General features: G+C 39.1%; 1 protein-coding gene across 3 annotated transcripts in view; it reads right to left on the reverse strand.

The window, feature by feature from the left end:
* Window positions 1-2,464: 2,464 nt before the first annotated feature.
* LOC114466440 (sodium- and chloride-dependent taurine transporter-like) overlaps window positions 2,465-18,635 on the reverse strand; it is a 28,046-nt gene continuing 11,875 nt past the window's right edge. For all 3 annotated transcript variants that reach the window (XM_028451854.1, XM_028451852.1, XM_028451853.1), the window contains 11 exons: window positions 16,772-17,006; window positions 15,102-15,234; window positions 14,754-14,888; window positions 12,640-12,743; window positions 12,348-12,472; window positions 10,175-10,287; window positions 6,823-6,960; window positions 6,290-6,392; window positions 4,363-4,463; window positions 4,070-4,240; window positions 2,465-2,963 (listed from right to left, as the gene is read on the reverse strand). In XM_028451854.1, coding sequence (XP_028307655.1) covers window positions 2,808-2,963; window positions 4,070-4,240; window positions 4,363-4,463; window positions 6,290-6,392; window positions 6,823-6,960; window positions 10,175-10,287; window positions 12,348-12,472; window positions 12,640-12,743; window positions 14,754-14,888; window positions 15,102-15,234; window positions 16,772-17,006 — 1,514 coding nt within the window. In that variant the 3' untranslated portion in view covers window positions 2,465-2,807. The remainder of the gene's footprint in view (window positions 2,964-4,069; window positions 4,241-4,362; window positions 4,464-6,289; window positions 6,393-6,822; window positions 6,961-10,174; window positions 10,288-12,347; window positions 12,473-12,639; window positions 12,744-14,753; window positions 14,889-15,101; window positions 15,235-16,771; window positions 17,007-18,635) is intronic.

Below are 18,635 nucleotides of genomic sequence, written 5' to 3' on the forward strand. Positions count from 1 at the left end.
GACGTGTAATGTATTGTGATATGGACAAGTATCACTATCAAAAATAGTATTAATGGAGGTGAAAGTGAGAAGCAGAGGTGATTAAATTTATGGCGCCAAACAAAACATGCAGCAGGTTTTTCTCTAATCCATTGAGTCGATGAACAGATAAGTAGGTTAAAAGTCAGATGGGTTCACACTCTGCATGTCCTTTAATTAAAAAAATAAAACACTGTTGGATCCCTGAGGTACCCACACAGGGAGATCATTTTTTGTTTCAACCAACCGTCACTAAACTCACTAACCGCTTTATTCCGTTGTTCGTATAGTTGGACAAACTTTAGTTTTTCTTCAGGATTGATTACATTTTTGTGGGTGTGTCATGGATTCGATAGGGTCCCGAAACCTTCTTCACTTAGGCTGCTTGTGATGATTTAAATGTATCTTTAAAATGAAAAATATATATTGTCTATTACATACAAATGTGTTTATTGATTTTTCTGCATGATAAAATTGATTTATGTTCTCAAATTTTAAGTACGCAATCTAAAAAATAATAAAAAAAACCCTCTTATTTAAGTTAATTGTTATAATATTCTAAAGAATTTAAATATGATTTTAGTTTGCTTTATTTAATTTGGTGATCTTTAACCTGTTTTTAAAATGCCTGTAAAACAATACTTGCAATGGGAGTTGTTCAATTATGAAAAAAACACAACTCTCAGTCCATTGATTTTAGAATATATTCAAACCATTTTAAGTGTATATTGAATTAACACCTGGAGAGAATTCATGTTTTCTAAGGTTATTATTGGGTTTAATGGAGCTGGCAGTGTTTGGTTGAGAGAGATATTTTTCCTATTATTGTTGATTTAAAGTTTTTACTGCTGATTTCAACCTTCTTAATGATTGATTTTAAACGGTAAATGTTATCTGTTCCACTTTTTAATCATGTAAAGCACATTGAATTGCCTTGTGTATGAAATGCGTTATACAAATAAATTTGCCTTGCCGTGGTTATGGATAGTGTTTTTAGTTTTAAAATGTGCATTTAAAACGACCTCGGGCTGTATGCTTTTATACTGCCCTTATTAAATAAATAGCAAACGATACATTTTGCAGTTGGGACAAACAAAGCTGTGTCAGATCTTTCCTTTGCGGGGCTCTTGATTAATTACATTCATGCATTTTAATTGACTGCAAATATCTTCCCATTGAATCTTTTCTTATCAGTCTCATTGTGTTCAACTAAATAGAAATAACATTGAATATCACATGTTGAATAAAAATGACAAAAGGCAGGCACACAGATACAAAGAGGAATATGTTTAATTATTCTAAAATGAAATGATGCAATATGCATCTCAAAAGGGGAAACTGTAAGCCAATAATACTTTGGTACAATTGAAAAAATCCACATGGTTCAACATTTCTGTGTGTGTGTGTGTGTGTGTGTGTGTGTGGACACAGCTCAGGGAAATGTTTTCCTCAGCTGATATTTTTAACTCCGTGACTTGATTATTTTTTTTTACTCCTTTTGAAGCAGCAGAGAATGACGCTGCGTGGCTGAATATTGCACGCTAAGAAAGATTAATCCAGGCTCACAATAGTTATTAATTAGAAAACATGTTGAGACTTTAGAATAACAATGAATCAGTGGTCAGATATTTAGATGATGTACAGTAAAAAATTGTTACAAAAAGGCAAATGTGATTTACAAACATTTCAAATTCTACATTACAAATGTAACTGCGCATTGGAAACTACAGTCCAGTGAATGCTTTGCAGAAGAAAAAAAACCTTTTGGATGTTCACAAAGAAGCTTTTTTTTTTGCTTTCTGACTGAAGTGCTCACAGATCCCAATGATGACTGTAAATCAGGGTATTTTGAGGTCAGATTTCTAGTCCGTTTTCTGCGTCCTCTCTAGGAGACGACTGGGTCAAAGAGCATCCTTATCCAAAAAGTTAGGAAGCTAAAAAATATCTCTTTCTGAATGTGTTGCAAGTTGAAATTTCTTTACAAAAGTTAAAACAAACACTACAATAAAGGTGAAACATATAAAGTGCAAAGAGAGGTTTTGATAAATGCACTGGGACTGCCGATAGATAGTAGTCACACAGGCAGTGAACAAATGCTTTCAAAATGCCACTTTCTCTTTTCTCCTCCCTGTTGTCCCTCAGCGCTTCTCCACGTCAATGCATTTCTCACAGTATTTGACCAAAGCCTTGTTTAACTTGTAACTTGGACATAAAGCAAGAATCGACTACACAGTGTCACTAACGCATCACGTACTCTCTGTGATGTGGATGTGTCGCTTCTGCTGCTGACAAAAAAAGCCACAAACAGACCAGAAATCAGCAGTAGAAACGTCACTGCCATGGTCACATGACGGCGTTTAGACATTCTCTACCCTTTTATGGCTATTTACTCGTTTAGTTGACTGACTGACTGACTGACTGAGAAGTGACATATGACTTTTTTTTTCCCTTTTCTCACTCAAAAAAAAAAAAAAGGCAAATTTGTCATCTCCCCGGAATCAAAAGAAAGGTAGTAAACATTGAACGTATGCTAACGCTAAGTACTGCCAAGATCAGTGCCAACTACTGCATCTACAATTGTAACATCGACAATATCAATATAGTAAAAAATAAAAATAACAGGAAGAAACAAAAAAAATTACAACAATGTACAACTTTCATCATAGAAATCAAACCAACGTATCGCTAATGTGAATATACTGGGCGTTGTAAACCTACTAATATCAAAGTTAGCAAATATGATGAGAACAGCGAAAGCACATCAATCGTATTCCTCTCACAGAGAGCGCTCACATCGTTGTTTCCACAATGGAGTGGGTGGGCTTCATCAAGCCATTGTTCCCGTTGGGATCCAGCGGCGCCGACAGCTCGCTGCCTTTCAAGTTGTACTCCTTGGGCCTGGAGCTCACGCCTGACTTCGCCGGGGCCGCCACCGCTTTGATCCTCTGAGGGACAGAAAACACCAGATGTCAGTGTTTATTTCACAGTGACAATACTAGGCACATTCTTTACAAACCCTTGCCTTTGCATCAAATATGAAAACAAGTGCGATACACAGCACACTAGAGTGGTTCACAATATAATGGTATAAAAAAAGCTTTTCAAATTTTGCCAGATTGCATTTTGCCTTGTTCCTACTCATATTCTGAACATCTTTACCAAATATTTGGGCTATATAAGATCTGTAAAGGGTGACACACTTTTTCCACAATTTTTATTGCTCAACCAAAGAATGCATAACTTTCGCAGATATCAAAAACTTGAACAATATAAAGGGAAGTGTGGTCATCAATAGCTTCTCCCTGTATTTAAACTAAATGAGTAAGAACATGAGAACAGTTCAAACACTACTCCTGAAAATAAAATAAAAATGGCAACGTTGTGGAAAAAGTGTGCCACCCCTAAATGTGCAGCAATTTACTCAATTTTTGGTACAAATGTTTACAATGTCAATGTGAACAAGGCAAAATGCAATCTGGCAAAATTTGGTGAAAATTAATTTGTGAGCCACCTTACTACACACGTGATTAGCTGTCTTAAACTTTACCATGATTCTCTGAACACATTAGCTGTCATTATCATGTTGTAGTAAAGGTGTGTATTCCTGTAATGGACAGGCCTCCATTATGCACATCCAGGTTCAACCAGTAAAAAACTATATTTTTATGTCAAACAATGTAAAAATAACTAAATCATGTTAAAATCAAGGAGTGCAAACCTGCACCAAGCGCCAAATATCCTCTTTACCAGATATTGGTTGTTCCTGGATTAGTGATACTTTAAAGGCCCATCAATAACAATACATTAGGTGCAAATGTATAGGAACACCCATTTATTAAAAAAATTAGATCCTGATGAAACTCTGTGGTGTAATTGAGGAACAAACCCAACATAACTGAGTGGAATTTCATAAAGATATGAATTAATTGGTTCTAGGTTATTCAAGAACTGATCGTTTGTTCTTTTCATGTGTTTTGCCAACTTCTTTTTGGCCTTTTAAATAATGGTTTGATTAAACCATAAGCAAATAACCAATGAATCAACAGCTCACCTCAATCAAAGACCCCTCGGACTGTAAGATCTTGATGACCATCACCATTGGGATGCAAATCATGGAGGTCATGGCCAAAAACCAGCCCAGACCGATGGCCCAGTCCGGATACTCATAAACTTTGTTGTAGGTCAAAGGCTTGTACTTTGCCAGAGAGAAAATGAAGCAGCCCTGTCAAAAAAACAAAACAAAACAAACGTGTGACACATTTAATCAAAGCTCCTCCTATGTCACCCCATTGTTCATGGTATCTGTCGCCGTATTTTCAGCACAATAAAAGGACGACGCCTCACCATACAGAGGACAGGAGTAATTATGGTCCAGCTCCATTTCATCCACGAGTTTGGTCTGTAGCCAATCATATCTTCCACTCCATCATAGAAATTATCCACTCCTGCCAAACATCAAAGGACACTCAACACTTCAACTAACTGCTGTCCACGTGTAGTAATAGTTTAATGACCTTCATAAAGGCCCACATTTAGACGTTTATGAAGCTTGAAAACCATATACTGCAGCAATTAGTGCTACTGTGTCCTGCACTACATAGATATACAAGGTGTGGTTTGTTATGACTGTTCATTCCTGACCTTTAACTTATGGTGTGGCACACTTTTTCATTGTTGTTGTTGCTGATTGTTGCTGTTGCTTGTTTTCAACATTTGACAGATCTTTGGAATGAGTTTTGATCATTGTGATCACAAAATTAAAAAAAAAAAAAAATGGAAGAAATGTCTATCTCCATTAATAACGATACAGTAGGTCCAAATGTATGGACGCCCACATTTTTTCAAAAATCATGATGAAGTGCACCATCTAGATCTGGATTACGCTTTTAATTGTGAACTCCGTGGGATAATTGCGGAAGCAACACTTTACAAAGTCAAATTTCATAAAAATTGTGTTCATTCCGAACCAAGATATTCATTTTTGAAATTTCGCAAATGATAATGGATACAGATTTATTTTTGTTTTAAAAAACTGACCCAGAATCCGTAAACTGATTCGGATCCTCTCCAAATTTGAGCGGAATAATCCAAGGCGTAAGGTCTACACGATCGCTTAAACGGCATTAAATTCATGAATCTAAAAATAAGGCACAATCATGACAACAGAACCAACTACAAAACTACTTTAGATGCACGTCATGCTTCTAGCAACTTTAAACAACGTGGGGAAATGTGCCCCAAACAGGAAATGTGTTTTGTTGTTTCATAGTTTTTTGGCTATTTTGGTGATCATCTTGTGTTGTCGTTCTTAAATTTAATCTGAAATGGCATTAAAACGTCTTAAAAAGTCTTGAATTTAACTTGACTGAAGCTGTAGGAACCCTGGTCTATCTTTGGGTAATATTTTGTCAAAATCTGTTAAATACTTTTGTGACAACCTGCTAACAGACAAATACATTAATAAATGCCAGTGAATGTATGACCTGCTTGGCAGTGATAATTTATCATTTTATTTTATTTTTTGTAATTTACATTTACATTGGGAAAAAATAGTACAAATATAATATATATCAGAATCAGAATCATCTTTATTCGCCAAGTGTATGTTGTACACACGAGGAATTTGACTCGGTAATATAATATAATTACATCTTTCAGTCCCAAGTTTTTAAATATATATGTACAGTATCAACAAAACAACATATGCATACATAGTTTTATATAAAAATAAAGTAAATAAACAAACAAAAATAAACAGCATTGTTCCTATTTTTCAGTGGATAAGGGATACATCTGACTACGGTGCTGAAATAAACCTTGGCCATGGATAATTTATCATTTTCACTGTGATTGATTTTTGTAATAATTGAATCAATTCCCCTCCATCCGTTGTTCTCATGTACATTTAATAAATTCTGAGATTACAAAAAGCTGTTTGTTATTGAGAAAAGGAATCTATGAGAGAATGTGTGCTGGAATAATGGCTACTTCATTTTTGGGGTTTGGGGTTTTTTGGTCGGAGGCACCCGTAGCCAACCAATCGCTTCCCAGTAGAAGATTAACTCCAACCCCACTACTCTACAACCTCAACACACCCCTGCAGTTAAACTTATTTACTACCCACACGTTGAAAACAGGCACAAGGGCACCTTTGTGCTGAAGTACAGAGATCACTAGGGCCTTTTTCAGCCAACTCTTTCAGATCATTACTTTAAACCCTAACAGACACTTTAGAAACCCCAACACACATGAGAGCAGCGTTTCCACTTACCATAAACCCAGGCTACAGCGATGCATTCAAAGAACGCCACCCACAAAAGGCACACACCACTGGCTGCATAGTAGTCAAAGAGTTGAAACACATACATGCCACCCTGAAAGAAGAAAAGACAGAAAGAAGGCGAGCTTCATTAATCCCCTTTTTATTGTGCATGGCAAGAACGATAGTGACAGAGTCAAAAAGGGGCTATAAAGCGGGGTGGGGGGGGCGATTTTTAGAGTGGCTCAGAAGAATGCTGGCACGGAACCAATGGAGGCCCAGTTCAACAGGTGCTCAGACGTCATTGCAGCACAGTTAACTGCTAAACGGAAAACGCCATTCCACATTGTTCCATTCGGACATGCAAGATGAGAGTGGAGCGGTGAATGTGGCCCGGGGGCCATATTTGGTTCTAACAATGTAGGAGCAGAAAGGCATGAGGAAAAGCCGTGTCATTATCCATGTTGTTGATCCAAACACACAGCTCATCTTTCCTTCTCTAAAGAAGATAAGAGGAGGCTGAGGGACACTTTGCTTTGACTTACTTTTGTTACCATGGCGAGCCCGAAGAGATAGCTTATGAAGCACATGACGGCTATGAAGATCTCCCTCCGGTAACCTCTCCTCAGGACCTCTGGATACAGATCCACGATGGAGGTGATCTGCCCTTCCACCTCAACAAACTGCAAAGACAAAAACATGCATTAAAGCAGTGGTTTCCAACCTTTTATGGACCGTCACCCCATTTTGATATCACAAATTTATGACGACCCTAAAGACATTTTGGTAACACTTTACTTGACGTTTTATACATAAGGCTGACCATACACTGTCATTATCATGACATGACACCTGTCATTAGCATGAAAAAGGTGTTATGAAGGCTGTCAGTGTCATTCATTACCCGAACCCCTAAGCCTAACTCCTCACCCAATTTTAGAAATTGTAATTATTTTATGAGTTGGTTTTACGTTTTCTTTAGGAATTCTTAAAGTTACCTTTTAATCACATTTTACAGGGTTCCCGACAGTCAATGCGTATCATCTTCCCTGAGTCCCTTATCTAAGCCCTTTTAATTCAAAACTAGTTTAGGGTGTCTAACCTTTTATTTATTTTTTTATTTAAAATTCTTTTAAGCTTTAATTTGGTTTTAAAATGAGAATTTTTTAAACAGAAAACAGTAAAGATGCCCTGTTACCCATGCTTTACCTTTAGTCCCCTATCCTAACCCTGCCTAACCCCACTAGAACCCTCCACCTAGGGTGACCGTGACTCAGGTGGTAGAGGGGTCTGATCGAGAGGTTGGGGGTTCGATACCTGTCTATGCGTCAAAGTGTTCCTTAACAAGACACTGAACCCTAAGTTGCTCCCAGTGGTTGACCAGCGCCTTGCATGGTAGCTCAGTCCCATTGGTGTGTGAATGAGTGGATATCGTAAAGTGCTTTGGTACTACTTCAGTATAGGCATAAAAGCGCTATATACAGTAAATCAAGTCCATTTACCACATAACCCAAAAAATGCCAACATAGCTCCAAAGGTGTCATAATTTAGCAAACAACATTTAACGACAGCCTTCATGACACCTTATTCATTCTAATGACAGATAATAGTGTAATGTCAGCCTGTATAAAACGTCAAGTGCTACCGACCATTTTTTTCTCAAATTAATTTTTGATAACCTTTGTTATACTAATTTTATGGTGTTAAAAACACAGAGTAGCCAGGATTAGTGACAAGTTGCTCCATTTTATTCCAACTAGATTTATATTGGCGAAAGTGAAGGTATAGAATGAAGTACAGTCGTTTTAGATTGTGTGTTAGGTTTCCACTTCGAAAAGAAGAATAATTAAAAATATACATTGATATTTTATGTTAGTCAATTACTAAACATTTCAGGCGACCCCACATGGGTCATGACCGCAAGATTTAAAACCCTTAAATTAAAGTCTCCGAGACATTAAGCCAGTGGTGTCAAACTCATTTTAGCTCAAGGGCCAAATACGGACCAGTTCAATCACAAGTGGGCCACAGGTTTTAGGTCGGAAAATGAAGAATTTCAACATTAATGTGCACAAGTTTGCATTTCCAGTTATAAATCAGACAAAGTATGGAAGGCATCAACACTAAGCAATAAGTGACAGATACTTAAATGTCCTTTGATTGATTGATTTTTTGACCAATTTTTATTTGATTTGGGGAGATTTTGTAGAATCATTTGAGAAAAATTGCAGGATTTTGGAAAAAATTATTGTTCCTTCAACAACAATTTACAAATGAAGTATTTGGTAATTTACACAATGATTCATGTTCTCTCCGTCTGTTTCACTTTCTCCTGTGGGCCAAATCGGATGCTCTAAAGGCCAGATTTGGCCCCCGGGCCTCGAGTTTGACACATATATTAAACCAACACTACACTCAGTCTGTGTGCAGGCATTTCATGCTTTGCTTCAACAAAGCAGTGATCACGGAATGAGGGACGTCTTTGTTGGGCTGCAGTGAAACCCGAAACAAGGTTCCTCTCTGAAACACGCAGCGATTCTCCGCCTGCACTTTGTCTGTGCGACACCCTGGTTTTGTGTGACGACGAGTCACAAAATGACATGATGCGATTATTAAATTGTGACTATTCGTCAAAGCGCTGTGACATGCTCCTTTGTTGCACAGCATGGAACAAAAAACCCCTCACATCCCAGCGGCATGTGTGTGTGAGCGACGTCAACAATATATCGCATTCAGGGCCACAAATCAGCAGAACATTTATGGTCAATAAAACACGCCGACGCACGCGGACACGCCCAGGTTCTGTTTCAGAGCACATTTTACTAACTTGCATTCATTTCTTATTTCCATAAATCAGTAATCACAACTCTTGCTCTTTCATTCAAAGCCCCACAGAAAGCACACACTCGCACAGCTACACCCTTTCTCTTATATACTCAGGAGAATTAGCTCCTACTCAAATTTAAAAGCTGGGCCTGATCTCACTGCCTGCTTGGACGAGCGGCAGCCATGTGCAGGACTGAGTTAGCACCGGAGTAGAATTACACTTGGAGGCTGGAAATTTGATACAGAGGAAGAATTCCTTGAGTGGACGCTTATGTTTTGTCTCTTCCTAATCAAAGCTGTGCTTTGTATCACAGATGTATGATTTGCATGCAGCCTCTTGTAACTACTTTGACTTACAACCACTGACTTCTCAAAACTGGATTTGTAGCACTAGGTGGGGTGGGGTGGGGGGTGTAATCCTCACACAGGGCAGTAGTAAAATGCCTTTGTGGGCATGGTCATCTCTCTTGTCTGTTAGTCACCTGATATCCTGCTGATGATGGATCTGGATCAGAGAGGAACTAAATGCGTTTTACATGTTGCGGCAGAGAGGAGCCAAAAAAAATAAAAATAAATCATGGGACCGCTAAAGCAGTGTTTCTCAAATGGGGGTACATGTACCCCCAGGGGTACGCGATGACAGTGCATGGGGTATTTGAGCGAGAGAGTGGAAAATTAACAAATAAATTGTCAGTCTTGGTTCCACACCAGGCGTGAGATGATGGAAAAAGATTAAAAACTATAAAATAAATCTATTCAGGAAGCGCTAAATCAGTGTTTTTCAACTTTGGGGTAAGGACCCCATGTGGAGTCGTCTGAAGTTTAAATAGGATCGCCTGAAATTTCTGAAAAATTAAAATAGGTTTTTGAATTTTTTTCTTTTAAAAAAAATTTAAAACATCATTGTGCTCTATAGTTGTTTTTAAATAATGAATCATAAAGAGAAAGGAAGTACTTGAGCCAAAGAAGAAAGAACCACTGCGCTAAAGTGTGGATCTGATACTAATGGATGCCGCACTGAGTCAATATTTATAATATAGACGCTGAAAGATTAGTGAAACCCCCTCTGACCTGACTGTCCAAGCCCAGGAGCAGCAACATGATGAAGAACAAAACAGCCCACAGCGTTGGCAGCGGCATCATGGACACGGCTTTAGGGTAGGCGATGAAGGCCAAACCGGGACCTGGGGGGGAAAAGAGGGAGGGGACGAGGGAGAGGGCAGGAGAGAACAGAATTAACATTTCTGTGGGATTTCAGCTTGGACGACACACTCAAAGAGGATCGGAAATAACTGCGGAAGCTGATCTAAAAACACTGAGCAGAGATTTATTCTCCTCCAATGTGCTCCAGAAAGCAGAAATCACATAAATCTAACATTTAGTAATTAAATAACATTAAATAAACAATGATGAGTAAATTTGCCTACAGATTAACAGTCTATGTTACAACAGGATGACATTATCAAACAGTTTAAAACATCTGTATTAACTATACTTTAACATTACAGTTACAGCACAGCATGTTTAACATCAAGCTAGAGAAATGAAGCTAAACTGATGAAGATGATATAATATCACTGCTGCAGCTACACTGCCTGCTGCTTTATGTGCTACAACAACGATGCTAACTCAAGTCTGACTGACTCAAATAAAAGCAAACAGAAACATTTGCAGAGTCAACATTCAGTTTAAAAAAATAAATATCATCACAGCAACACGCACAGAGCCTGCAATCAAACAATCAAATGTTACTGGTGCTCCAAAAACATCCAATCTTTTTTTCCAATGTAATTTTTTCAACTTTTGATTCAAATTGATTCAAGAACAACATTCTGATGAATATTAATTGATTTGAATAATATATATGTATATATGTCTCATTCTAAATAATTGTCATAATATGGGCTGTAATTTTCCAAATAATTAACAAAGTACCCTGTGCAGGGTTGGGGTCAATTACACTTTTCAGTTACAATCATGTATTCAATTATCCATGTTCAATTACAATTTAATTACGACAACTGGCATTTTTCCAATTAAATTAAATATTATTTTCCTTCTGAAAGCCAATTAGAAATACGTTCTCAGTTACTAAAGTTGAATTAAAATTAATGACAATTACTGAGCTTATAATAAAATGTAACCTTCCTCTCCTGTTTGCTTTTTGTTCACATCTCTTATGATAACGATTTAGTTTTGATCCATGTCTTAAATCAGCTGTAAAATACACTAAAAAATATTATCCATCAACCAATTTGTTTCTCATCTCTTGGTTACCTTGTCAGGCTTTCCTTATCAATGAAAGTATTGGTATTAATATTTTGGTGTGGGCGTCTAAGCTTTTTTTTGTGTCAGTCTACCCCTCGATTTCAATTTTTAAATGGTAAAATGATAGGTAGTATTTGTAAGCCATAGAACTGTAACATGGTTCCCCTGGTTTGCGTTTCATTAAATTGTAAATGAAAGTTTATAGAATTTCCATGCCAGTTACAATGACAAAGTCAATTTCCTTAACTCAATTACAATTACAACAGAAACATATTATTTCCAATTACAATTATCATGATAAATTATTATTATCAGTTACGTGATTACAATTATAACTGACCCCAACCCTGACCCTGTGTTAATTATTTAGAACAGACGTATCACATACTGACTTTTAAAGGATGACATTTAATATACACAACAGTTTTAAGTTGAAGAACATGAAAGAGCATGCTCAGAAGACACGTCTCCTTCAAAGTCCACAAAGACAAATGAACACGGACAGAAACAGAACTGTTGGCGTCCTTATCTGCAGATCCACAGAACTGGGCTTTGCAGTGCAGTGCTGCTGGTCAGGAATCTCCCCTCAGGGTCAACAAACAGTAATGCACATACAGTATAGAGCCAATGTGCTCAGTCAGAGAGGTAAAAAGCTACCGAATAACATGAGCTGGTTGATTGTGGGATGCGTTGACGATTACGCCAAAAGAGGAGCTCCTATTGTGCTGTGGAAGAAACGCACCAATGCAATCACCCTGGTCCTCAGAAAGCATTTAGCACTGAACTGTCTCTGTGAGGCTTTGCTTTTCTTTTTTTTCAAGGAGTGTGCAATTGCCGATCCCTTCATTTTAGCATCTCTTTGTTATTTTCTAGATTTAAATTTGGTTTTTTGCTTTTTTTAGTCTCCAATTGGTTTGTTTAACTCTGCAGCAGCAGTGCCCACCATCACTGCTGCCTTCACCTGAGACCCTCGTACCTGACTCTGCCACATCGGCAATGTCCACCCCTTGTTCTTGTGCCATGAAGCCCAGGACGGAAAATATTGCGAAGCCAGAGACAAAACTGGTACCGCTGTTGAGGCCTCCCAGCAGCAAACAGTCCCTGAGTCACACATGTCATGGAGGTTTGTTAATGAACACAGGTGGAACCGAAGTTCCCATTTTTTCTTTTTCTTTTCACACAACCGTCTCTGACACGAGTTGCTGTCACTACTAAAGTCCCACATCCTCCACCCTCCTTCCTCCTCCCCCTCCAGGGACCACACCCACCTGTAGCAGTTGTATTTGTATTTGTTGTAGCTCCCTAGGGACGTCATGGCACCCAGGCAGATGGCGTAGGAGAAGAAAATCTGGGTTCCAGCATCAATCCAAACCTGCGAGGGCAGATATTGACACTGGTGGTCAGTCTTTGACAGAAAAGAATGAATTTAATGAATTTATTTGCAAATTAGGTGGAAAATATGTATTTGGTCAATAACAAAAGTTAATCTCAATACTTTGTAATGTACTCTTTGTTGGCAACGACAGAGGTCAAACGTTTTCTGTAAGTCTTCACAAGGCTTTCACACACTGTTGCTAGTATTTTGGCCCATTCCTCCATGCAGATCTCCTCTAGAGCAGCAATGTTTTGTGGCTGTCGCTGGGCAACACAGACTTTCAACTCCCTCCAAAAATTTTCTATGGGGTTGAGATCTGGAGACTGGCTAAGCCACTCCAGGACCTTGAAACGCTTCTTACTAAGCCACTCCTTCGTTGCCCGGGCTGTGTGTTTGGGATCATTGACGTGCTGAAAGACCCAGCCATGTTTCATCTTCAATGCCCTTGCTGATGGAAGGAGGTTTTCACTCAAAATTTCATCATACATGGCCCCATTCATTCTCTCCTTTACACAGATCAGTCGTCCTGGTCCCTTTGCAGAGAAACAGCCCCAAAGCATGATGTTACCACCCCCATGCTTTACAGTAGGTATGGTGTTCTTTACCAAAAGGTTCTATTTTGGTTTCATCTGACCATATGACATTCACCCAATTCTCTTCTGGATCATCCAAATGCTCTCTAGCAAACTTCAGACAGGCCCGGACATGTACTGGCTTAAGCAGGGGGACACGTCTGGCACTGCAGGATTTGAGTCCCTGGTGGCGTAGTGTGTTACTGATGGTAGCCTTTGTTACTTTGGTTTCAGCTCTCTGCAGGTCATTCACTAGGACCCCCGTGTGGTTCTGGGATTTTTGCTCACCGTTCTTGTGATCATTTTGACCCCACGGGGTGAAATCCTGCGTGGAACCCCAGATCGAGGGAGATTATCAGTGGTCTTGTATGTCTTCCATTTTCTAATAATTGCTCACCTATTGCAGGTCTACAATTTTGTTTCTAATGTCCTTTGACAGCTCTTTGGTCTTGGCCATAGTAGAGTTTGGAGTGTGACTGAGGTTGTGGACAGGTGTCTTTTATACTGATAACAAGTTCAAACAGGTGCCGTTAATACAGGTAACAAGTGGGGGACAGAGGAACCCCTTAAAGAAGAAGTTACAGGTCTGTGAGAGCCAGAAATCTTGCTTGTTTGTAGGTGACCAAATGCTTACTTTACCGAGGGATTTACCAATGAATTCATTAAAAATGGGATTTTCTGGATTTTTTTTCTCATTTTGTCTCTCATAGTTGAGGTAAACCTATGATGAAAATTCCAGGCCTCTCTCATATTTTTAAGTGGGAGTATTTGCACAACTGGTGGCTGACTAAATACTTGTTTGCCCGACTGTACATGTCCGCATTAGTTATTATTCTTAATATACTGGTTTTTGGACTGAATGGAATAACAGGAGGACCTGCTGATACACATATGTGAGCACATGCAAACCTATCAGAATTAGTGACCTGTGTGTTTTCTCTGACAGTTGTAAAAATGAACAAACTGTTTTCTGCTGATGGCTCGACTGTGATTCAACAACACTTGAGTCTTTGTTTGTGCAGGCCGTGCATGTGGCTTCATTGAGAAAGTTTAAAAAAAAAAAAAAATCCCTAAAGCTGTTTGGGGAGATGATGGCTGGTACCGCTTCCTCCATGGTCATGAGATTGCACCACGTGCTTTCCATCTCTTCAAGTTCATCACAAAGCCAATCACACAAATATGTGGGTTTTTTTTAAGCTCTTTAAACATCTTAAGTGGTTTATTAAAGTAAGTCATCTGGTTTTTAATACAATTTGAAAAAAATGTCAATCAATTTTTGGAAATTTAAGAAAAGATTCATAATCGTCAATGATAAAATCACAATTAATCGATTATTACGTTTTTTCCCCCCACCACCTCGACTTAGCATCAGGTGGGTTAAACCAGGAGATTTGCATGATTGTGGTTCAAACGTAAAATCAGTTTCACATCCTACCTCTGGATCTTGAAGACGGGTTAAGTTGGGATAAAGGTAAAATTTAATCCCTTCAGCTGCTCCTGGTAGAGTCACACCACGCACCAGCAGTATAATCAGCATCACAAAAGGGAAGGTAGCAGTTATGTACACCACCTGATGGAGACAGAAATTATTGTGATCGAAGCATGAACCGACTGATAAACAGTAAAGAGTCACACACTAGGCAGTGTTTAGGAGTGTCTAATCAAATGCAGAGACCACGTTGCTCATTTAAACTGGATACACTTGTAGCATGCACGCACGCACGCATGTATGAACGCACGTCAAACTAACGAGAGCAGGATGCATCAACACATCAGCACTCACTTTCCCGGTGGACTTGACTCCCTTCCAGATACAGAAGAAGCAGATGACCCACACTGCCAGCAGACACAGGGCCAGGTCCCACTTTAGTGGCCCAATGTCTTCAATCCCATTGGAGATGCTCAGGACGTTTCGCCTGCAGACAAAAAGACAGCGGTTATCAGGACAGGAAGCAGTAGTTATCTGGTTATTTCCAAACAGACAATGGAATGAGTCAGGCAGAAACATTGACCCCAAGATAAATAATGATTAAAAGGACAATAAAAGAGAAAGATAAGCACATAGATGGGACATTAGGTCACACTTCAAGTCTGAAGCCACTGATATAGATTAGCTGCTGTGTGCAACTCTGAGACTATTAGTAATGGAATTTATACAGTGAGCAAATTTGTTACAATTTGTTAAGCAACAATTTGTTACAGGGGGCGGAGCTACACCTTGTTAGGGGCGGAGCTACACCTTGTTACAGGGGGCGGAACTACACCTTGTTACAGGGCGGAGCTAGAGTTTGTTACAGGAGGCGGAGCTACACCTTGTTAGGGGCCCAGAGCTACACCTTGTTATGGGGCAGAGCTACACTTTTTTACAGGGGGCGAAGCATTGCTGAAAAGTCCAAAAAATGGGACTGAAAGAAAAGTAAAGATATACAGTAAGATACACTTAAAGTACAGGAGGTGTTCTGATTGACTCAGATCTGATATTCAGCAGTCAGATTAAATCCATTACAAAAACAGCCTTTATACCGCCTAAAGAACATCTACAGAGTGAACGGTTTCCTGACTCAGAAAGATCATGAGAAGTTGCTTCATGCTTTTATCTTCAGCAAACTGGACTATTGTAACAGTCTTCATCAAACTGCTACAGCTGGTTCACACTTTGTCTCTATTTAGGGATGGGAACTGATAAGAATTTAGCGATTCCGACCAGTCTATGGTTTTATTAACACGCAGCTTGCGTGTGATGTCATCACGTATTTGCGACGTAAGAGGAACCGATAAGCGGAACTGACAGGCAAACAAACAAATGATTCCTAGGAATCCGATTACTGGGAACCAGTTCTCAGAAAGAACCGGTTTTCGATTCTCATCCCTATCTCTACTGCCTATGACTGAGAGGGATATTTTTAATATTTTTAATGTTGTTTTAATGTTTTTACTGGTGATTTTAACGTTTTTCTCTTTCTGTTGCACTTTTTAAATCATGTAAAGCACATTGAATTAACTCAAATAATTAACAAATAACTTTGCCTTAAAATACCTCCACATACTGTAGCTGAAACTCCTCCTCCTTGAACTGCTTTACTGCTAATATAGTCAAAAAGACTATTACGTAATGAGAATCTACACGTATGAGTACATATCCAAGTATCAAAGCAAATACCTCTTACTGTATGATCCCTAGTATTAGCAGTAAATCACTATATAAACACAACAGTAAGTACAGGAACAATAGGATTTCCAGATAGTATCATATTCAATAGAAACTCTAAAGATTGGTTTGCATAAGCCTGGATCAAGTTTAAAGCACAAAAGTAGAGTTTATAGAAGTCAATTGTATGCTGTTTTGCACCTGATTAAACAAATAAATGATTACTTTAAAATAAAGACATAGTGTTACTTTGGCGCATTCATATCAGTGTGTGTTTTTGAGGGAGTCAGACAGTGCGTACTCACTCCCAGAACTCTGTGACAGGAGACGTGAAGTTTGTCATGTTGGTCATCATCCAAAGAGTCTTGTTCTTTCGGACTGTGTCCTCCACACAGTGCTCGGTGTTCCAGGGCTGCTTGCATTTGGCCCAAGGGAGCTCAGGCTGAAAGCACTGAAACAGGTAGTAGAGTCCCCAGGCCAGGATCACGATGTAGTATATGTTCAACAGTGATACGATCACAATAGACGCATAGCCGATACCTAGACACACAAGAAGAAAGGACGTGATGAAGAGTTGAGATCTGAAAATAATCTTATTGATGCCTTTAGTCATTTTATAACACTTTTCAGGGTTCTCACCAGGAATTTTTCACAGCATAGGGGGTGTGGCGCATGAGCAAGCGCCGCCGCCGCAGCCGGTGAGGAAAATTTTTATATGTATAACTCTAAGGGTGAAAATTAGTGAAGTAAAGCTGTTTTTTTTTTTAAATCTTTGTTACTGCCTTACTTTTAAGGGTGTGCCATCTAAGGGACCTCACAATTCGATTCGATTTCAATTCAGGGTGCTACATTCAATTAATCAACGATTATTATGATATTAACGATAATTTTTTAATGCATCTTTTTTCTTTTCCTCGCTTTGTGGTTATTTCATTCTTTTAAACAAGGTATATGCATATCCATTCATTAAAGTAACCAAACAAATGTATCACTGTTTTATTTATTAATATATAGAATCACCAAATCCAACAGTACTCATATTACAATATATATATATATATATAAATAACTAAAATACTTGCCACAAAAGCTTATTCAGTAAAAATAAAGACTTCCAAATAAAACTTCAATGAGCAGCATAAATCCCACAATAAACTAAACATCAAAGTAGATTGTGGAAATTGGGTTTTTAAATGAAAGGTGGATAGATAAAAGAACACAATGAATAATTAATGCCAGGGACTGTAAGTGCTGAGACAAATGTGCAGTTACTCATCATCACTGCTGTCTTCACTTTCAAATTATTGTGTAAGAAAAGGAGGTGGTCAACATGCTTCCATTCACTGTGCTCTGCTGTACAGTTAAACAGCGGTCCGTGTTTCTAGACGGGTCGGGTGGGTGGGTGGCCGACATCGCCACTGTCGTGATCCGGTACCCGTGTCAGGGCACTGAGGATAGTGCGTGTCGAGGGTGAGGGGTCTCCGTCCCCGCCGGAGAGCGGAGAGGGCTCAGCGAGGTAACCATGTCTACTGCCCCAGTAAGCAGCGAGTTAGGAGCAGGGCGGCGCCTTCGCCGCAGGGTCCTTCCAGGCCACGGTATGTTTGAGCCTTTGTGCACAGCGGAGTCTGGACTGTCCGCACTCCTCGGAGCTTGAATACATGGACGGTTACGTAAGCAGAGGATGCATTGCACACAGGCAGCAGCGGGGGCAGCTAAAGAGCTGCAGGGGTCCTCAGGTAAAGACGGTAGCGTCCGAGCCAATCGCCTGTATTAAATAGGTGCGGCTGATGTACTGTATGTGTTTCTGGGTTATTCAGATTAAAAAGAGAGTTAAACCGTGCACACCTGGGAGATCCTTTAGTGTCAATGTGTGCAACAATTATTACGACGGTACCGATTAAAAAACTGAACGTAGGGGGCACCATTGCTAAATAGGGGAGCAAAATTACAACGTCGGGGCCCCCTACGCTCAACAGCACTGGCGAGAACCCTGCTTTTACACGACTGTTCTCATTCAAGTCTTGACAAAATGGTGCTAAACTGGACCTTAAAAAGTGAAAAAGAAGAGGAAAGACTAGGAATAGGAATTAATATCTGGTTATTTCCTATTTTGCTGGTGATTAAACTACTTAGTAACACCTTAAATTCCTCATATGTCATCAAAGTTTT

This window comes from Gouania willdenowi, chromosome 7 (assembly GCF_900634775.1).
Source record: "Gouania willdenowi chromosome 7, fGouWil2.1, whole genome shotgun sequence".
Taxonomy (NCBI): domain Eukaryota; kingdom Metazoa; phylum Chordata; class Actinopteri; order Blenniiformes; family Gobiesocidae; genus Gouania; species Gouania willdenowi.